General features: G+C 41.3%; 1 protein-coding gene across 4 annotated transcripts in view; it reads left to right on the top strand.

Annotated features, from left to right (window-relative positions):
- The window catches only part of furinb (furin (paired basic amino acid cleaving enzyme) b), a 111,535-nt gene extending 94,680 nt beyond the window's left edge, over nt 1-16,855 (top strand). For all 4 annotated transcript variants that reach the window (XM_088079971.1, XM_088079972.1, XM_042495968.2 and 1 more), the window contains exons 10-16: nt 3,802-3,902; nt 5,523-5,626; nt 7,415-7,532; nt 8,486-8,665; nt 8,906-9,033; nt 9,637-9,765; nt 14,244-16,855. In XM_088079971.1, coding sequence (XP_087936097.1) covers nt 3,802-3,902; nt 5,523-5,626; nt 7,415-7,532; nt 8,486-8,665; nt 8,906-9,033; nt 9,637-9,765; nt 14,244-14,950 — 1,467 coding nt within the window. In that variant the 3' untranslated portion in view covers nt 14,951-16,855. The remainder of the gene's footprint in view (nt 1-3,801; nt 3,903-5,522; nt 5,627-7,414; nt 7,533-8,485; nt 8,666-8,905; nt 9,034-9,636; nt 9,766-14,243) is intronic.

Below are 16,855 nucleotides of genomic sequence, written 5' to 3'. Positions count from 1 at the left end.
CTTCAAGCTGCTTGTCAGCTGAAGAAAGACTCGCCCCAGGGACATCGAATCACAAAACAGCCATAAATCTACCATTCCCTCCAAAATACACCAGAGGCATGCTGCAGGCGGGCAAACACAACTCATCAAATAGATGAAATTGAAGTCATTTTAAAATTTACAGCAGCTGTTTTATTGTTGCTTTAGCAGTCAGAAACTGTCATTTGTTGTGCCAGTGAGTTCATACAGCTGTCGTTTATCCAAAACAAGGATTTATGTTCGCTTTGTTGGATTTTTGTGTTTGGTATTTTTGTGTCTAGAATGTCAAATCACAAGCAGGACCAGGCTTTTGAACAAATCCAGCGTGGACTTGATAGTAGCTCATTTAGTGAACACGTTTGGTCTCCTGACATCTCTTGGGGCACTGGGAATGTTACTTGGTATTTAGAAAATAAGTTGTAAATGGTTTGGAACTTTTTGGTAGAAGTAAAAACATAATCAGTGGAGGGTTGCAACTAACTATTATTTTCAATATGGTTTGTCTATATGTCGTATAAAATGTCAGAATATAGTAAAAATAAATAAATCAAAAAAGCCCATCTCACATTCCTAGGGCCCAGTTGGTCAGAGGTAATCTTATTGGATTCCAGCTATTAGATATTGAAAATTGATGTTTCCAAACAAAAAAAGGATCCTGAAATGGATTTTATCCTGAAGTCCAGTCTTGGTTTTGATCTGGATCGAACCTTCAGTACGTGTTGTTCAAAGGTTTTTAGTATGATTGGGATACCATTGATCCAAAAAATCTCAGTAAAAGGTGTATTTCAGGAACAAAACATAACAAAACTTGGACATATACATATATTTACATTTGGCACTTGATTTATTTAAGTGTTACAGTAAGAAAGTACAAAAAGTATACATTAGGCCATGTGATAAGCCTTTTAGTACAGTAAAGTAAAAAATGTAGATGAAAGGATTTCATCGTTATAATATAGCCCCAAATTGCTGTCAGTATCAACCAACATATTGAAAGTAAACATCTTGAAAGCCTCTGTTTCGTTCCTTTGGCGGTGTCATGTAATACGGAGCAGGTGGACCTAAAAGGAGACGGCAGGCAACAGGAACTCAAAAAGATTGTTCCTTATTCCAACGACAACTGAAAATCACACAAACTAATCAAGGATCTAACAAAGACTGAAATTAAAGCCAGAATTTAAATTTAAAGTAGACTGACGAGGGGATGAAGTGCAGGTGGAGAAAAGAGGCAGAGAGGCTCAGGTGAGGAAAACAAGGTGATGAGGGAGAATAACAGGCAGGGAGCTGATTGGCTGAGAGAAACTGAGGAACAAGGAAGGACTAACAGGGCTGATGCAGGGCAGGTGTTTAGCTGGCTTGGAGATAACGGACAAAGACAGCAAGTAATACAGGAGGTGGCCCATGAGGAGATAACCTACAAAACAAATCAGAAAACAGACTCACCATGATGAAAACATGAAACAAGGAAAAACACAAACAGAAAACTCTAAGTCCAAAAGACAACAGAACATTAATAAAACCCAGGATCATGACAGACGGCACTTATGATGAAAAGTAGTAATTGTAGCGTGTATGTTGGCAGACTAAGGCTTTAAAACAGGCTGGTGAATTTATTTATATCAGCTGGGTTTATGAGCCCTGCAGCTAGTGAGATGAAAGGGTTATGACATCATATATGTATGCTTCTGTGTGTGAGTGTGTCTGTGTGTCTGTGTGTGTGTGTGTGTGTGTGTGTGTGTGTGTGTCTGTCTGTCTGTCTGTCTGTCTGTGTGTGTGTGTGTGTGTGTGTGTGTGTGTCTGTCTGTCTGTCTGTCTGTCTGTCTGTGTGTCTGTGTGTCTGTGTCTGTGTGTGTGTGTGTGTGTGTGTGTGTGTGTGTGTGTGAATGTCATCATAGACATTCAGTAATACTGCAAAAGCAGGGGGGCACCATTCTGTTCCCTCATTCAGTGATGTTGGAATAATCAAAATGACTTTCCCACTAGGAAAACTCACATTAATGGCCTCTCATGTCAGAAAAATAACTCATTTATAACACGAGTTGCCAGCATCACGAATGCATAAACGTGGCGGACAAAAGTCAATAATATTAATAATAAACTTTATTTATAGAGCACTTTTCATACAAGGGATACAGCTCAAAGTGCTTCTTAAAAGATGTGCAGCAGAAAATCAAGAATAAAGATTCAGAAGACGTGGTGAGAAGCAAAATATAAATATCAAAGTAAAATGGTAAGAAACTATTAATTCACGTATTAAATATCAATTTTTGATCACATGTTAAGTGTAATATGGTATTATTGTGAACTGCTGCACATGTAGAGTGACATGGATCAGTTAGAAACACCTTTTTTTTCTTACATAAACCCTGATAACAAGTCAAGCAAAGCTATTTTTAAGCTATTTTAATGGTTTGAAATATATGTCTTTGAAATCATGGCTCACCTTATCTTTCTCTTTTGCTCTTTGTTGTCATGAATAAACTGGAAACAGCTGTTACCCTTTTGTTTAAACACTCAGCATTAAAATGCAAGCCATCTTCTTTTTAGCTTCCACGTTGTTCCCACTTTATACCTCAAAGCACATGAACACAACAAAGTTGGAAGAATGACTTTCCAAATTGGAAACTCCGACCTTCCGACATTACATGAACGCAGCATTAGTTTTTGACTTTTATTTAAATAAAAATCTTTGAGTATTACTTTCATTTTCATTTAACGCTTTATATCAATTACATTGAACAGCCAAAAGCGTTTTTTGACAGTTGCATCTTCCATGCTGTTCTCTGTCTCCTTAAATAACTGGTTATTTTACCTTTTGCTCTTTACATAGCTTTTAGCCTACATTATGATATATAGTGCCATTTATTGCACTAGATTATCAGAATTCTGTTGTATCTAAGTCGTGGAGATTCAATTCAGTGTTGATTTAGTAAGATGGATCAGGTGATCCCGGATAGCAAAACATGAGATTTCAAGATCAGGATCATCCTGATTCAGATGGTATTTTTTGAACTGGGTCCATGATTTTAGTCACAGAGTCCAAAACCCAAAAACATTCATGTGAGAATGATGAACTACTGAGAAAAGTAGAAATCCTCATACTGCAGAAGCTGGAACCAGGAAATATTTGGACTTTTTTTCTTGAGAAATGACTAATCGCTAAATCAGTGAATGCAATCCAAAAACAATTAATGAAATATGACTGTTTGAGTGTCGTTTCATCCAGTTCTGTCATCCAACAGTTGGCCTGTGCAGACACCTCCCTTTGTTTACTCCTTTGACACGTAGACTTCTTTCCACAGATAATGGCCATTAGTGCCACAATCTGTCAGGCCAAAAGTTGCAAACCAAGAATCTGTCCCTGACCTTCACAGCTCGCCTTGCCCTCTGGCTTCTTGTCATTTTCAACGTGTCCCCGTCGCGCCCCAGACAGGCCTCATTAGCTTTCTGGCATTGGCAGAGAGCAGAGGTGTACCCGGAGTGCTAACATACTTTGTCTCACCTCCGCCCGACCTAACTTCGCTGATTTGGCTGACATTCACTGCCCCGGCTGCGACCCTTTGGCATGGATCCACAGACCTGAGACTAAACCTACCTGCTCGTTCTCTCCTCTTCCTTCTTTCTGCTGCCTCCGTTTGCTGCAGGCAGAGCTCCCATTGTCCCCAGCCCTCCCCCTGTCCAACCTCTCTCACTGTGAACTCATGCTGAAGTGGGAAACTCAATGTGTCATATTAACTGTGTCTAACCTTGTGTATTTCTGTGCATTTCTCTCCTGTCTCCAAGGTGACCACAGACTTGAGGCAGAAATGCACAGACTCTCACACAGGGACGTCTGCTTCGGCACCACTGGCTGCTGGGATCATCGCGCTGGCTCTGGAGGCCAAGTAAGTGCGAACCTCCTCCTGTAACATAACTATATTTATAGCCTGCAGACATTTCGCTTTTACAGTAAACACTTTTTGAATTAAATTTTATTGTGAACTTCATTTGTTACGCTCTGCCACACACTCGTAGGAGGCGTGTGTGTGTGTATGTGCATGCACTTGTGTCTGGGAGTTGGCGTTGGCCTAAATCCCAGCCTAGAAATTCCTTTCCTCAGCAAATTAAGCTTTTGATAATCAGTTAATTAGCCAGACAAATCAGCAGCTGCAGCCCACACAGACATCTGAATACCTGTAGGGCCAGGCAGTGAAGATTTGGAGCTGGAGAATGTATCTCATTATCGTTCACTCAGGACTCCGTGTGTCAGAATCCAAGATTCTGTCAGTCGCACTAATGTGTTCTCCATTATGGTGGTATCTTCAGTCATATCTTGCCGTGTGTTAAGTCCTCTTATCAGTCAGCCGTCCAGCACTCTGCATAATTCTCTTCATTTCCACATTAGCGTTTAGCTGACAGGTGTCAAAATCAAAGCCTGTATTACCTCCCAGAGCCCTAGTTTCAGCACAGGTATACATACTCAGCATCCCAGTTTTATCTCTGTACTGTCACCTCTGATATCATAAGAGAAGGGCACTGACTGACAGACCTAAAGTTTGCACCATGCAGACTATCTCTCACTTTTAACACCACCCTGCTGACAGGCAGCAGTAATAACAGGGCTGCTAGTTTATCAGACTGAGACCACACTGGAATTCACAGAGATGGAATCATTTAATAGGCAGTGTGTTTTTGCTTTCTGGTGTTTTATTATTTTATTATTTTCCTCTTCGCTCTTGGCTGAGGTGACATTGAGTGGATGTGGGGGAATCTTGTCCATTAATAACACATGAGAGGATGTGAGATGTGAATGCTGATGCAGAGAGCGGCGGAGGTGATGCTCAACAGTGCAATTCCGTGTTTCTATTTCTGACTGCTGTGGTGTCAGTAAGCAGTGTGATTCATGGTTTGATTATCTTAACCCACAGAGCAGTTTTTTGTTCCTCATTGGTGTCTTAAAGGCTTTTCCTCTGAATGCTTCCCTGATGCGCCTTTTAATAAATCTATATTAAAAAAAGAAACGTTTTTATTGAAAGGTGCTTGGTAGGTGACCTCATCCCCCAATCCCAGACCTCATTAGAAACTATCATTACAGAGGTCTAGACACAGTCCTCTGCAGTCTTGTATCCCCTGTTTTACTGTGTTCCCTGACCTTTCAACACAATAGGTTATGATGTACCTTTAATGGTGGTGTTTTACACCGGTGTTAAAACCATAATGTGAGCTCATACCGTTGTTATGGTTGACTGACATATCCCTCAAGGCTCCCCTGTATGCCTCAGTATAATATTTCAGAAATGTATGGCTGTCCTCCTGTATATATGCTCAGGTGGATCATATTTCAGGTGACTCAGACTCCTGACCTTTCCCATATCCCACAGCTCCCCACATTTCCTCTGCTGTATTATCGTACAGGCGAGGTCAGCTTTTCACATAATGTGCATAATGTGGAAAGTTAATACCTTCAGCTATTACATGATGGGAAGTCAGTACAGTACTCAGCTCATCCTCCTTTGTCTTTGCAGTATGAACCTGACCTGGAGGGACATGCAGCACCTGGTGGTGAGAACATCCCGGCCCGGACACCTCAGCGCCGGAGACTGGAAGACCAATGGAGTGGGACGCAGAGGTAGAGGCTTCCTGCTCCAAACCGAGCGTAGATAGTATTACATGGTGTCATATTTGTGCCTCAATCCTGAGCACACAATGGGACATTTTGAGCACAAAAAAAGAGATTTCTTATAAGCACGTGCATTTTGTTTATTCTGCGCACAGTAGATTCTTTGCAATTCTGCACATAAGCACACAATAATAACCTCTCACTCAGTTTCAAAGTCTCTGCTCTGTGTGCTCCCAAATCCTTAGGGACTTGTTTACTCAACTTCTCCACTCTGTGTGCTCTCAGGTTTGCCTGCATGCTCTACCAAGTTGGCAACGCATTACAGTATGCCGCATTTTCTTACAACCAAAAAATGAGCTAAAATTGGTTATCTGGATTGGCTTGCTGTTTTGTCTCTGCTCTGATTGCAAGGAGAATTATAGCTTCTTCTGTTTTCTTTTTCTTTTTTTTTGCATGTTTGTGTCTGCTACAGCCAAGGCAGGAATTTCACAGACGGCCATTGCTGTCTTGGCCCCTAGATCTGTTTTTCATGACCTTCATAAAATTGTGTACTAATCGGCCGATGCAGCATTAGTGCTCCATTCTCTGTCTGTTTTCTATCCTCTCCTGTCAGTCCGCCCAGCAACAGAATTTTAATACGTGCACTTGATTGGCCGACAGTAACAAAGTCGAAGTGTGTGGTGTGACCAATAAGAATGCAAGTAGTTTTGGATGGCATTGGGAAAAGTGTTATTAGATGTTGTTAATGTTATTAATTATTATTGTTAACTACTTCTCCATAACGAACAATCCCATACGTAATCCTTATCAATTAGAAAATATGTATATCTGTCTCGCACATATTCTTATAGATGTGATGGAAATATAAGACACCATATACAGTACACATATCATTTACCTCATCAGCCTGCACTCAAATGAAACATTGTGATTTTATTTCCCTAAAATTGTTTAAATGCATTAAAAAGGCAGTTTTTGTAAACTTATGACCTTGATGCCTTGGCATGAGACCTTCAAAAATGGCTTCCTGCAGGCCAAGAGGCCTTGCCCCTAAAAATACACCATTCTAGACATGGTTACAGCATTTGTATCTTCTCTGAAAATCACTTCTTCTGTGTTTACCTGTAGGATTTTACATTTTTCGTTCAAAACCTTCTCTTTATGAAGCGGTGACATCAGTGTTCTATCAGACAGACACAATGAACCAAACAGCAGCTACAACACAGATCCACAGACTCTGACCAAAAACCCACATTAGCTCTCCTGTTAAAGTCTCCTTATCTGACTTACAAACATGAACACGCAGCTTATGTTTGGCCACCAAACAAACGTTCACCGGGGAAAAGTGCACTGCAACATCATTTTTCTAGGCTAGATGACTAATTAGCTGCTGAGCTGCAGCACATTAAACAGAGTGTCAACTTACCTGCAAGGATCTCTTTAGTCCGTTAGATGCTGGTGTGGTCCTTACTTTTTAATACTGCTGCTAACAGCAAACTGTCTGCCCTGACGTGCAAGCTACAGTGCCAGCTATGTTGAAAGGAGCGTTTCTGATATTTCCTCAAAACATTTTTCCTCTCCTTTTAATAAGAAAAAAGGGATTTTTTTGATGTGGATAAACAAAGGAAGTACTTTTATGATTGCGGGTTCAGGATTAAAGAGCAAATATAACACCATAATAACACAGTAAAGAGTAGATTTTTGACTGACAGTAATTTGTTTTTCTGTGATGTTATCTTATCGCCACCACCCACCAACCTGCCACTCTCTTTGCCCCTCCATCTTCTCTCTCCACAGTGAGTCATTCATATGGTTATGGACTCCTGGATGCGGGTGCTATGGTGGCTTTGGCACAGAACTGGACCACAGTGGGACCGCAGCATCAGTGTGTTCACACCATGCTTGCAGAACCAAGGTCAGAAGGGTGACTAACAGCTCTGTGTGTGAGTGTATTTGTGTGTAAACTACAGTTAGGTTTAGTCTCTGTTTCGGCTGTACAGTATTTGTTCTATGCTCTGTAGATCTACCCAGGTGTGCTGCATCTCCTAACGAGGTGCATTGTGCTGCTTTCCATTGCAAATAGGAAGTTGATAATTCCGTGTTGGCTTTTCCGACTTCCGATTAAAATGTGTTCAAGTGCATCTGCGTGGAAAAGCATGGATGCCCGCAGCAAACTCATGTTTGTTTGGCCAGCCTCTGAACATCAGAAGCATATACTGAGACGGGAGGAGTAGGCTAGTAAGCTACTACATGCTCACAAAGACTTCTGTCAAACACAGATCAACTGAATGAAAATGGAAATGCCACTACAAAGTTGTTAAAGCACGTTTCATAACAATAACACCACATAAAAGTGAAAAATGATGAACACGTGATACTGCTTTCCATTGCCACCAATGTCAATTAGACTGACTCTGTCTGCACGGATCTTGCCCAAGTTTTTGATTTGGAATCCGATCTTGAATGGCCGTTCCATTGCACGTCTGAGTTTGAGGTTGTTTTTTGCCTGAGAGGACTGCGTGTGGGGACTGCTAGTCTTGATGCCTTTCAGCCTGGGATTTTATTGGCTTGTTTGCCTTTCTTATGTTAATAAATCCCACGATTTGATTGTTTTAAAGGTGATTTATGTGGTTATTTTGGGTCAGTGATGAAGTGTTGTTTGCTCCATAGGGCCGCCCATGGGTGGGGTGTAACAGTCTCATTATGAGCACTTGCTGTTCTATCATCCAGCTCAGCCTGATAGATGTCACCGCATTCTCCTCGGAGTCGGGATGGTCGCACAGATTTGTAGCACAGCGCTATTGTCTGTGTCCGTTTCTGCAGCCACACAACATTAACCACCCTCCCCTCTACTTGTCAAACCTGCAGAGACATCGGGAACAAGCTAGTGTTCAGCAAGAGCGTGGATGCCTGCTGGGGACGACCGGAGTACGTCAGTTCTCTGGAACACGTTCAGGCTCGCCTCACTCTCTCCCACAACCAGCGAGGAAAATTGGCCATTCATCTCATCAGCCCACTGGGCACGCGCTCCACCTTACTTTTCCCCAGGTACACAGTAAAAACACCACACTATACACACATAACAGCCGAGCCATGGTATAAATCTCTCTTTGCCTGTCTCTCTTTCACACACACAGACAAACACAATGTGTATGTACCTCAATTTTATCTGTGCACAGTTACTCCCACAAGTATACTCTCTCTGGAAAAAAAACACACTTTCTGCATTCTGCCACAGAAAAATAACACAAACACCTCATCTCTTCCCTTTTTCCCTTTTTCTTTCAGGCCCAATGACTTCTCCTCCGAGGGTTTCAATGACTGGGCCTTTATGACCACCCATTCATGGGGAGAGGATCCTCAAGGGGAATGGACACTGGAAATAGAGAACGTAGCAGCTAATGGTCGTGACTATGGTAACCCCGCTCATCACCATTAATTGTTCAGTCTGAACACATCACATCAAATGTACATTTCATGCCAGCATTCACTGCCCCCTCATCAACTCAAGTACTCTTGCATATTTTCATGCTTCTTCAAATAGCCTCTGCTCACTTCCCCTTTTTTCAGTCTCTTTCTAATGATGCAGTTTATACCATTTTTGGGAAGCAGCTCCCAGAACACATTCAGATTAAAATGTTGCTGCTGCTGCTGGATGGAGAAATATTCTTTTGAAAGAAAGTGCTTGCTTACCTTTTGATTATCACTTTTAAAATTATTGGACTGCGTTTTCTTTAAAAAGTCAAGTTAACTCATTAAATCTGAGAACTCTCCTTTGGCTTTGTTTACTCTGAGCTGCCGGAGATATAAGATAGGAATGCATCTCTTCCTCTGCTGGTGTTGATCCTCCTCCAGTGTTTTGTTTGGTCCGCTCTCATCAATTTCCTTTTCTTCCACCCCCATATCCTCCTCTCAGCCAGTTCATACTGTTCCCTCTCTGAGAGGTGTTATGCTGATATTCTCTTCCACATCTTAATACCCCCACAACCGTCTCCTTTCTCCCTCCCCTTCTCTCTCAGCTGTGTTGAGTCAGTTCACCCTCATCCTTTGGGGTACCGGACCCAGCGTGGTCAATCCCTCGTCATCCGACTTCCCTCGACCGTCCAACAACAGCTGCAAGACCTTTGATGCCCAGCAGATCTGTATCGGTAAGATCATTCAGGCTTCACACAAACTTTTAACAGGAGCCTCTGAAGTGGCATGGGCTCATTTGTATTGACGCTGGCACACAGTCATTGTTACAAAACAAGCTTTTGGTCAGACCATGTTTAGTATTTCAACTTGTGAAAAGGGATTGTTGTGAATACAGATTGCCCATTTACAAGCCTCTTTTGCATTTGTCTGCCCGCACACCATGAATATGCACGTTGCCATATGTCATATTAGTTTGAATCAGAGAGCAGGACGTATGGAGGAGCAGCAGGGGAGATTAAAACTGCGAGAGGTGCTACGTCGACAACAACTGTTCGGGAGGATGATTTCCTTCATTGAAAAGCAGATGAGGTCGGAAGCTTCGTTCTGCTTCCAAACATTCAGATGCTTTCTTCTTAATCATTCCAGACTTCTCCATAATTCAGTTTAAATCTACATTTCAAGCATTAGTGGGAACACTTTGTTTTACAGAGTCCCAGTTTCCTTCCGAAAAAAAATGAATAGGGAGGTTTCTGAAAAGACTTTGAAATTTGGTGTTAATTATGTTGAGAAAAAGGACACAGTGTTTTAATGGCACAACTTCTATTTTGGGGTTGTGGCCTTCTTTTAACTAATTAACCATAAGCGCACAAGGGATCGGTTTTAAAAATGTCTTTCTGCGCGGTTATAAATTGAAGGAAAGCAGAAGATTCAACAAATGTAATAAAGGTTTCTAACCAAAAACAAATAGTAACATGGGTTCAAACGGATCTCAGTTTTTCTTGTCATTAAAACATTCATAGTATATTTTGTTGTACAGTATAGCATGAAAAAATTATAGTAAAGTATGTCATCCACAGTGGCATAAAAAATGTCATAGTATAGCATGTCGTGTGAAATTCCATGAAAAAACTAAGCATAGCATGTCGTCCAAAATAGCATAAAAATGTCATGTTACATTATGTCGTCCAAAATAAGATGAAAATGTCATATTATAGCATTTTTATGCCAAAGCAGCATAAAAATGTCATAGTATAGAATATTTTCCAAAATGGCATGAAGAAGTCATATTATAGCATGTTGTCCCAAATTGCATAAAAATGTTACAGCATAGTATGTTGTCAAAAATGGCAAAAGCAAAAAAAAAGTCAAAGTATAGTATATCGTCCTAAATTGCATGAAAATTTGAGTATGTTGTCCAAAATAGAATAAAAAAGTCGCACTACAGTGTGTTGTCTAAAATAACATAAAAATGTCATAGTATAGTATGTCATCTAAATACCACAAGAATGTCATACTATAGTATGTCGTCCAAAACGGTGTAAAATTGTCATTGTATAGATTATCGCCCAAAATAACTTAAAAGTGTCATAGTATAGTACGTGGTCCAAAACAGCATGAAAAAGTCATAGTATAATACGTTGTCCAAAATAGTATAAAAACGTTATACTACAGAATGTGGTCCAAAATGACATTAAAAATTCATAGTATACTTGTCATTATTATAGGTTTTGAGTTATATTGTGGACTTCATTTTTGGGTTTAGTAATGTTTTCATGAATAAATGAATGCCTTTATTGTTATTGCATGTCCATATACGACGAGATTTACTGTCTCTGATAAAAACTGTTTCCATTCACACTGCTCAAACACACTCACATACTCACACATTAAAATAAATAACTATTAAATAAGATAAATATAAAAAAAATAGGTGCTGTACAAATGATAAAGTGCATGTGCAGTGAGTTAAAATGGTTGCAGTGGTGGTAGGGAGGGGAGAGGGATTGGGGGGTGAGAGTTCAGTTCACGTATGGCTGTGGGGTAAAAAATGTTCCTCGGTCTGGTGGTGTGGCATTTCAGGGCCCTGTAGCGTCTTCCAGAGGGTAGCAGTGTAAACAGATGATGGGATGGGTGGGTACTGTCTTTTAAAATCGTGCAGGCTCTGCAGGTTCTATTTCCAGTTGTTTTTTGTAGTAACTAACCTCACGTGTTGTGTGGTTTTACTTCCTGTCTCTGTCTTTCCATGATCAGTACCACCTGTCTTGTATCAGTGTCGTTTGTCCTTCCTTTCTAGAGTCCCTGCACACCTGTTCTGTTTTAGTCTCGTTTGCTCCACCCTTGTGTTACCTGCCAAACTGTCATTTTTTAGCCATTCTCTGTTTCCCCCCCGTTCACTGTGTGCACTTACCTCAGCTGTGTGTCCTTGTCTTGATTAGTGTCCTTTGTGTATTTATACGTGTGTTCCCCTTTGTTCCATGTTAGTCTGTCTGTTTGCTCTGCTGTGACTCTGTCCTGTTATCCTGCTCTGTTACCCTTGCTGTTATCTTCTCTGTTATATTTATTAATTTTTGATTGAACCTTTATTTAAACCAGGAATAGTCCCATAGAGATTCAGAATCTCTTTTCCAAGGGAGTCCTGGCCAGGACAGCAGCACACACAGTTTCACACAAAAGAACAAGCAGAATAAAAACACAACAGCAAAATTTAAAACAAACAACATAGAAGTTCAAACACAAGGACCAGACAACAAACCTAAAACAAACAGTCAATTAGAAACGTTCAGAAACCAAACACGAGCACTGAATGTCCAAAAGGTTCTTAATCCTGTTTTTAAAATCTCCCAGGCTGATAAAAGAGTCCAATTTAAGGTTGCTCTGCAGCTGACACCAAGATGACAGAGCAAAAACCCTAAAAGCACTTTCACCAAAGACTGTGCGGGCTCAAGTAACGACGTTCAAAAGCTGACCTTGAAAAGCACATCATTTTTGTTTTGTCAAGGTTGAGTACAAATCCTTATTCACAAAGACTCCTCTGAACCACATTAAAAGAATATTGCAGCTCCTCAACTGCACTCGCTAAAGATGGAGCAGAACTATACAAAATAGTGTCATCCGCATAAAAATGAAATTTTGCATTACCAACATTGCAGCATAAATTATTTATATACATTGTAAATAAAACTGAACCCAAAATTGAGTCTTGCGGGACACATATTGCATGTTAAGAAAACTAGAAGACACACACATCAGATTGGACACTTTGCGTTCTACCACTGAAGTAGTTTCCAAACCACTGAACCGTTTGGGATGACAACCCTATAATATCCAACCTCTGCAACAAGACAGAGTGGTCAAAGGCCTCTGAAAGGTCTAAAAATAAAGCAGCACTGTGTTCTTTTAAGTCAAAAGCATTCATGATGTCATTTAAACCTTCATTGTTGGAGTGACTGTGCTGTGTTTTTTTCTAAACTCAGACTGCAAATTATTAAGAATGCCATGGCTTGCTAAAAAATCCTTTAATTGAGTACATATAAGCCCTTCCAGGACCTTAGCTAAAATTGAGCGTTTGGATATGGGCCTGTAGTTGTTAGGATTGGACGAATCTCCACCCTTCAATAACGGGGCGACATATGCTCCCTTTCAAATTTCTGGTATTTTTCCACTTTCTATAGTCAGGTTAAAAATACAAGTTAAAGGCTCTGCAATAATATCAGCAGCAGTCATTAAAAAGCATGGATCTAGACAAAAACATGCTGTTTTCTTAGTATTTATCCTGTTTAGAGTTTCGTGTACTCCATAAAAATCAGCAGGAGTGAAGCTAAACTCAAAGGGCATCTTTTGTTCGGTGTTAGAAAAAGAAGCGTTTTGAGCCGTGTCTAGACGTGATTCCTTTTCAAAAAACAGACCTAAAGAAATGAAATGCTGATTTAGGGCATTTATGTTGCTGCTGCTGAGCTTCAGTTTGTCATTGTTATTCTGGTTTATTTTGTTCATCTTATCAGCATTAAAAGCTCGCTTTTTATTTGCACACCTGTCTTCTTTTTGTTCCGCATCTGGGTCCTCATCCAACCTCACCCTTGACAATAGTATGACGTCCAAAACAGCATGAAAATGTCATAGTATATACCATGTCGTACAAAACACCATGAAATAGTCATATACGATTTTGGCAGCTCTGTCAAGAAAATCATCTGGTAATCAACAGACTCTGCCCAACTGCTGTGTACAGCAACTATTATATAATATCCAGATTTTTTCATAAATACTGGAATGAATGACTTATTTTTACTGTTACAGGAGTCTCTATTTCCATATAATAAGGTAAAAAAAAATAGCTCAAGCAAACATGCCAAACATTTGATATGTCTAGCTCTCCAAATTTGACATTCTGCTGCTTTTTTGGGCTTTTGGACAAAACTAAAAGAGCAATTTGAGGGCAGCACTTGCGCTCTGGGAAATCATGATGGCCATTTTTCACTATTTTCTGACCTTTACAGACAAAATGATTAATCAGTGAATCAAGAAATTAACCAGCAGATTAATGGTGGCCCTAAATTATATGCTGCAGCTCTATCCAGTAAACATCCAAGGAAATTGAGAAGAAATTATAGGACTTGTAAAACCGGTTATTTGCGGATGCCATTTTGGTTGTGTTTTATTGGATTGCATGAGACTCAACCTCCCTTGTGATTTCCTCTCACGTTTCATCCAGAGTGCAGCCCCGGCTTCTCCCTCTTCCTCCAGGGTTGTGTGAAACTGTGTCCGCCGGGATTCACCTCGGGGCCGCAGCTCCTTAACCTCTCCCTGGAGAACTGGGTGGACTTGTCCTCCGTCCAGGCCTGTCTGCCCTGCAACTCCGCCTGCCTCACCTGCTCTGGCACCGGGCCCTCAGACTGTCTGTCCTGCCCCCCTCACAGCCACCTGGTTCTCACCTCCTGTCTGCACCAGAACCAGGTCCAGCGCAAATCCCCGCTAGCTGGTGGACTCCAGGGTGACGCAGCACAACCAGGGCGGGAGGTCCCAGCAACAGAAGACGAGAGGGGAGAAGGCGAGGAGCCTCCGGGGGTCAGCGTAGCTCCGTCCAATCAGCTGCCTGTTGTCGTGGCGGTCCTCAGCTGTGCCTTCATCCTGGCTTCCTTCGTTGGGGTCTTCCTCTTGCTGCAGATGCGCTCAGGGGGCACTTCTTTGGGCTGGAGGACCAAATTGCCCTCTGTGTATTCACAGACAAGGGGGTTGAGGGTGGGCTTCGGTTTTGGCTTCGGCCAAGGACAGGAGAGGAAGGCACGGATATGCTACAAGGGGATCCCCACTGTGTGGGGGGATGAGGACATGATTGCCTACCAGTCTGAATCAGACAGCGAGGAAGTGGAGGGTCACAGCGAGAGGACAGCTTTTATCAAGACGCAGAGCTCAATCTAGCTGAACCTGCAAAATCTGCTGTTGTGGTGTCTGACACCGCGACATCGTGGATCTCATCAGCATTCAGATCTGACTGTATTAAGCTGACACACGGAGGAGAATCACACAGGCTCCAAAAAAAGAAAACAAAACGCAAGCCTTACTGTTCCATCAGCACCTCATCCAAATGCATTAAAGAGTCAATCATTAGTTTTTGTCATGTATTTATTTACATTTGTTAATTTATCTTATTTGATTAATATTTTGGTGTACACACAATGCATTTAATTCTCTGTCACCAATTTGAGGTTTTATGCAACTGTGTAACTCATTTTTACTTAAATGACCCGTTACTACAGAGATCAAAATAAAAGCAGCAGAGGCCGAGATATCCTGACTTTAAGTCCCGAGTATAGATCAAAAACCATGAATCCTACATTTCCTATAATGCAACTAAAAAGCATCTTTCATTAGAGCCCCCACTGTCTGGTAAATGTCTGTTCATCACACTACACACCCCCAGTCTCTGAAAAGAAAAGTACTCTTCAAACCCAGAAGCCAATAAGAAAAATAACCTCAATCAGGGTTACTGTTTAAAGGTCCGCTGTGTAGGATTTAGGGGGATATATTGGCAGAAACTGAGTATAATAAGTATGTTTTTTTTAGTGTATAATCAACTGGAAATAAGAATTGTGGGGGTTTTTTTACCTCAGAATGAGCTGTTTATATCTACATCGGGAGCAGGTCCTCGTCTACAGAGCCCGCCATGCGGCACCGCCACGTTTCTGCAGTAGCTCAGAACAGACAACCCAAACACTGGCTCTAGACAGGGACATTTATTCAGTGTTTTACTGCTTTTAACGACTGAGTCTGTTTGGAGCGGAAGAAACCTCTGTGGCTAACCCAGCTCCCAGTAAAAACCTCCTCACATTAAACACAGAAGAAATTTTAACTGGGAGAAGTTTCAGCTGTTTGCAATCTGCAGTCGTCAACACTAGATGCCACTATATCCTCCTGTCTTACACACTGCTCCTTTAGGGCTTGTCTCCAGAATAACAGAAGAACATTTTACAACCTTATGTGGCTGCAAAGTACCCTGTGTGTAAACTGGGTGGAGTGCTCCTCTAAGCCAGCTGAGTGCATTACTTTCTCAAATATTCATTGATTTGTCCTCAACACAAACACCTGGTCATCATCACAGACAGACTTCTAATAAATCGGTGTTATATCTTATCAGATTCCCGGCAGGATGTGGGCCAGGGGTCGTGAAGTTGACACGCAGCTGATTAATAGTAAGAAAACTTTAAATTGAAGATTTCTGCGGCACACAGGGACGGCATAATAAAACATCCCGCCGGCTGTTTGATAAGCAGGAAACTGTGGAGGATGCTCTGTTTTCAATCACGGCGCGGTGGGAGTTTCCACCGCAGCATCGCTACATCAGATGTATCACTCACAAAATCTCATTGACTTGTAGTGGAGTAACACTGTTTTTGAATGAAATAAAAAAGTACTTAGCCCGAAGCCGCCAGGCTGACCTTTACTACATTTTTCCTCTTGGTTGCTGGGGGTAAGAAATGAGATCAGTTTCTCTTCATTTTCCCCACAGAGCATATATTGATTTTGGGGCTTCTCTCCCAGAACATCTTCATCAGCGTAGAGCTCTTCCTCTTTCTGCTGTGAGCGCCATACATCGACAGACAAACACGTGCTTTATTTCCCCCCATCTATAACCGTGTAGACTTGCAGCTTCGCAAGTTAAATCAAAGCCTTTTAATTTAAAGGCCCGAATGGTTGGAGTGTATTAGTAATGAGATCTTGTATCGCATTTTCTATGTTTGTTTTATATCCTTTTTTATTTAACTGACAGTGGATGTTAATATTGTGGAGATCATGCTGGAATAAAATGACGTTGGCTGTTGCATA

The sequence above is a fragment of the Plectropomus leopardus genome, chromosome 7, assembly GCF_026936395.1.
Source record: "Plectropomus leopardus strain MGB_pleo_1.0 chromosome 7, ASM2693639v1, whole genome shotgun sequence".
In the NCBI taxonomy this organism is placed as follows: Eukaryota; Metazoa; Chordata; class Actinopteri; order Perciformes; family Serranidae; genus Plectropomus; species Plectropomus leopardus.
The sequence above is the reverse complement of the archived record's forward strand: the minus strand, read 5'-3'. Positions and strand labels throughout refer to the sequence as shown.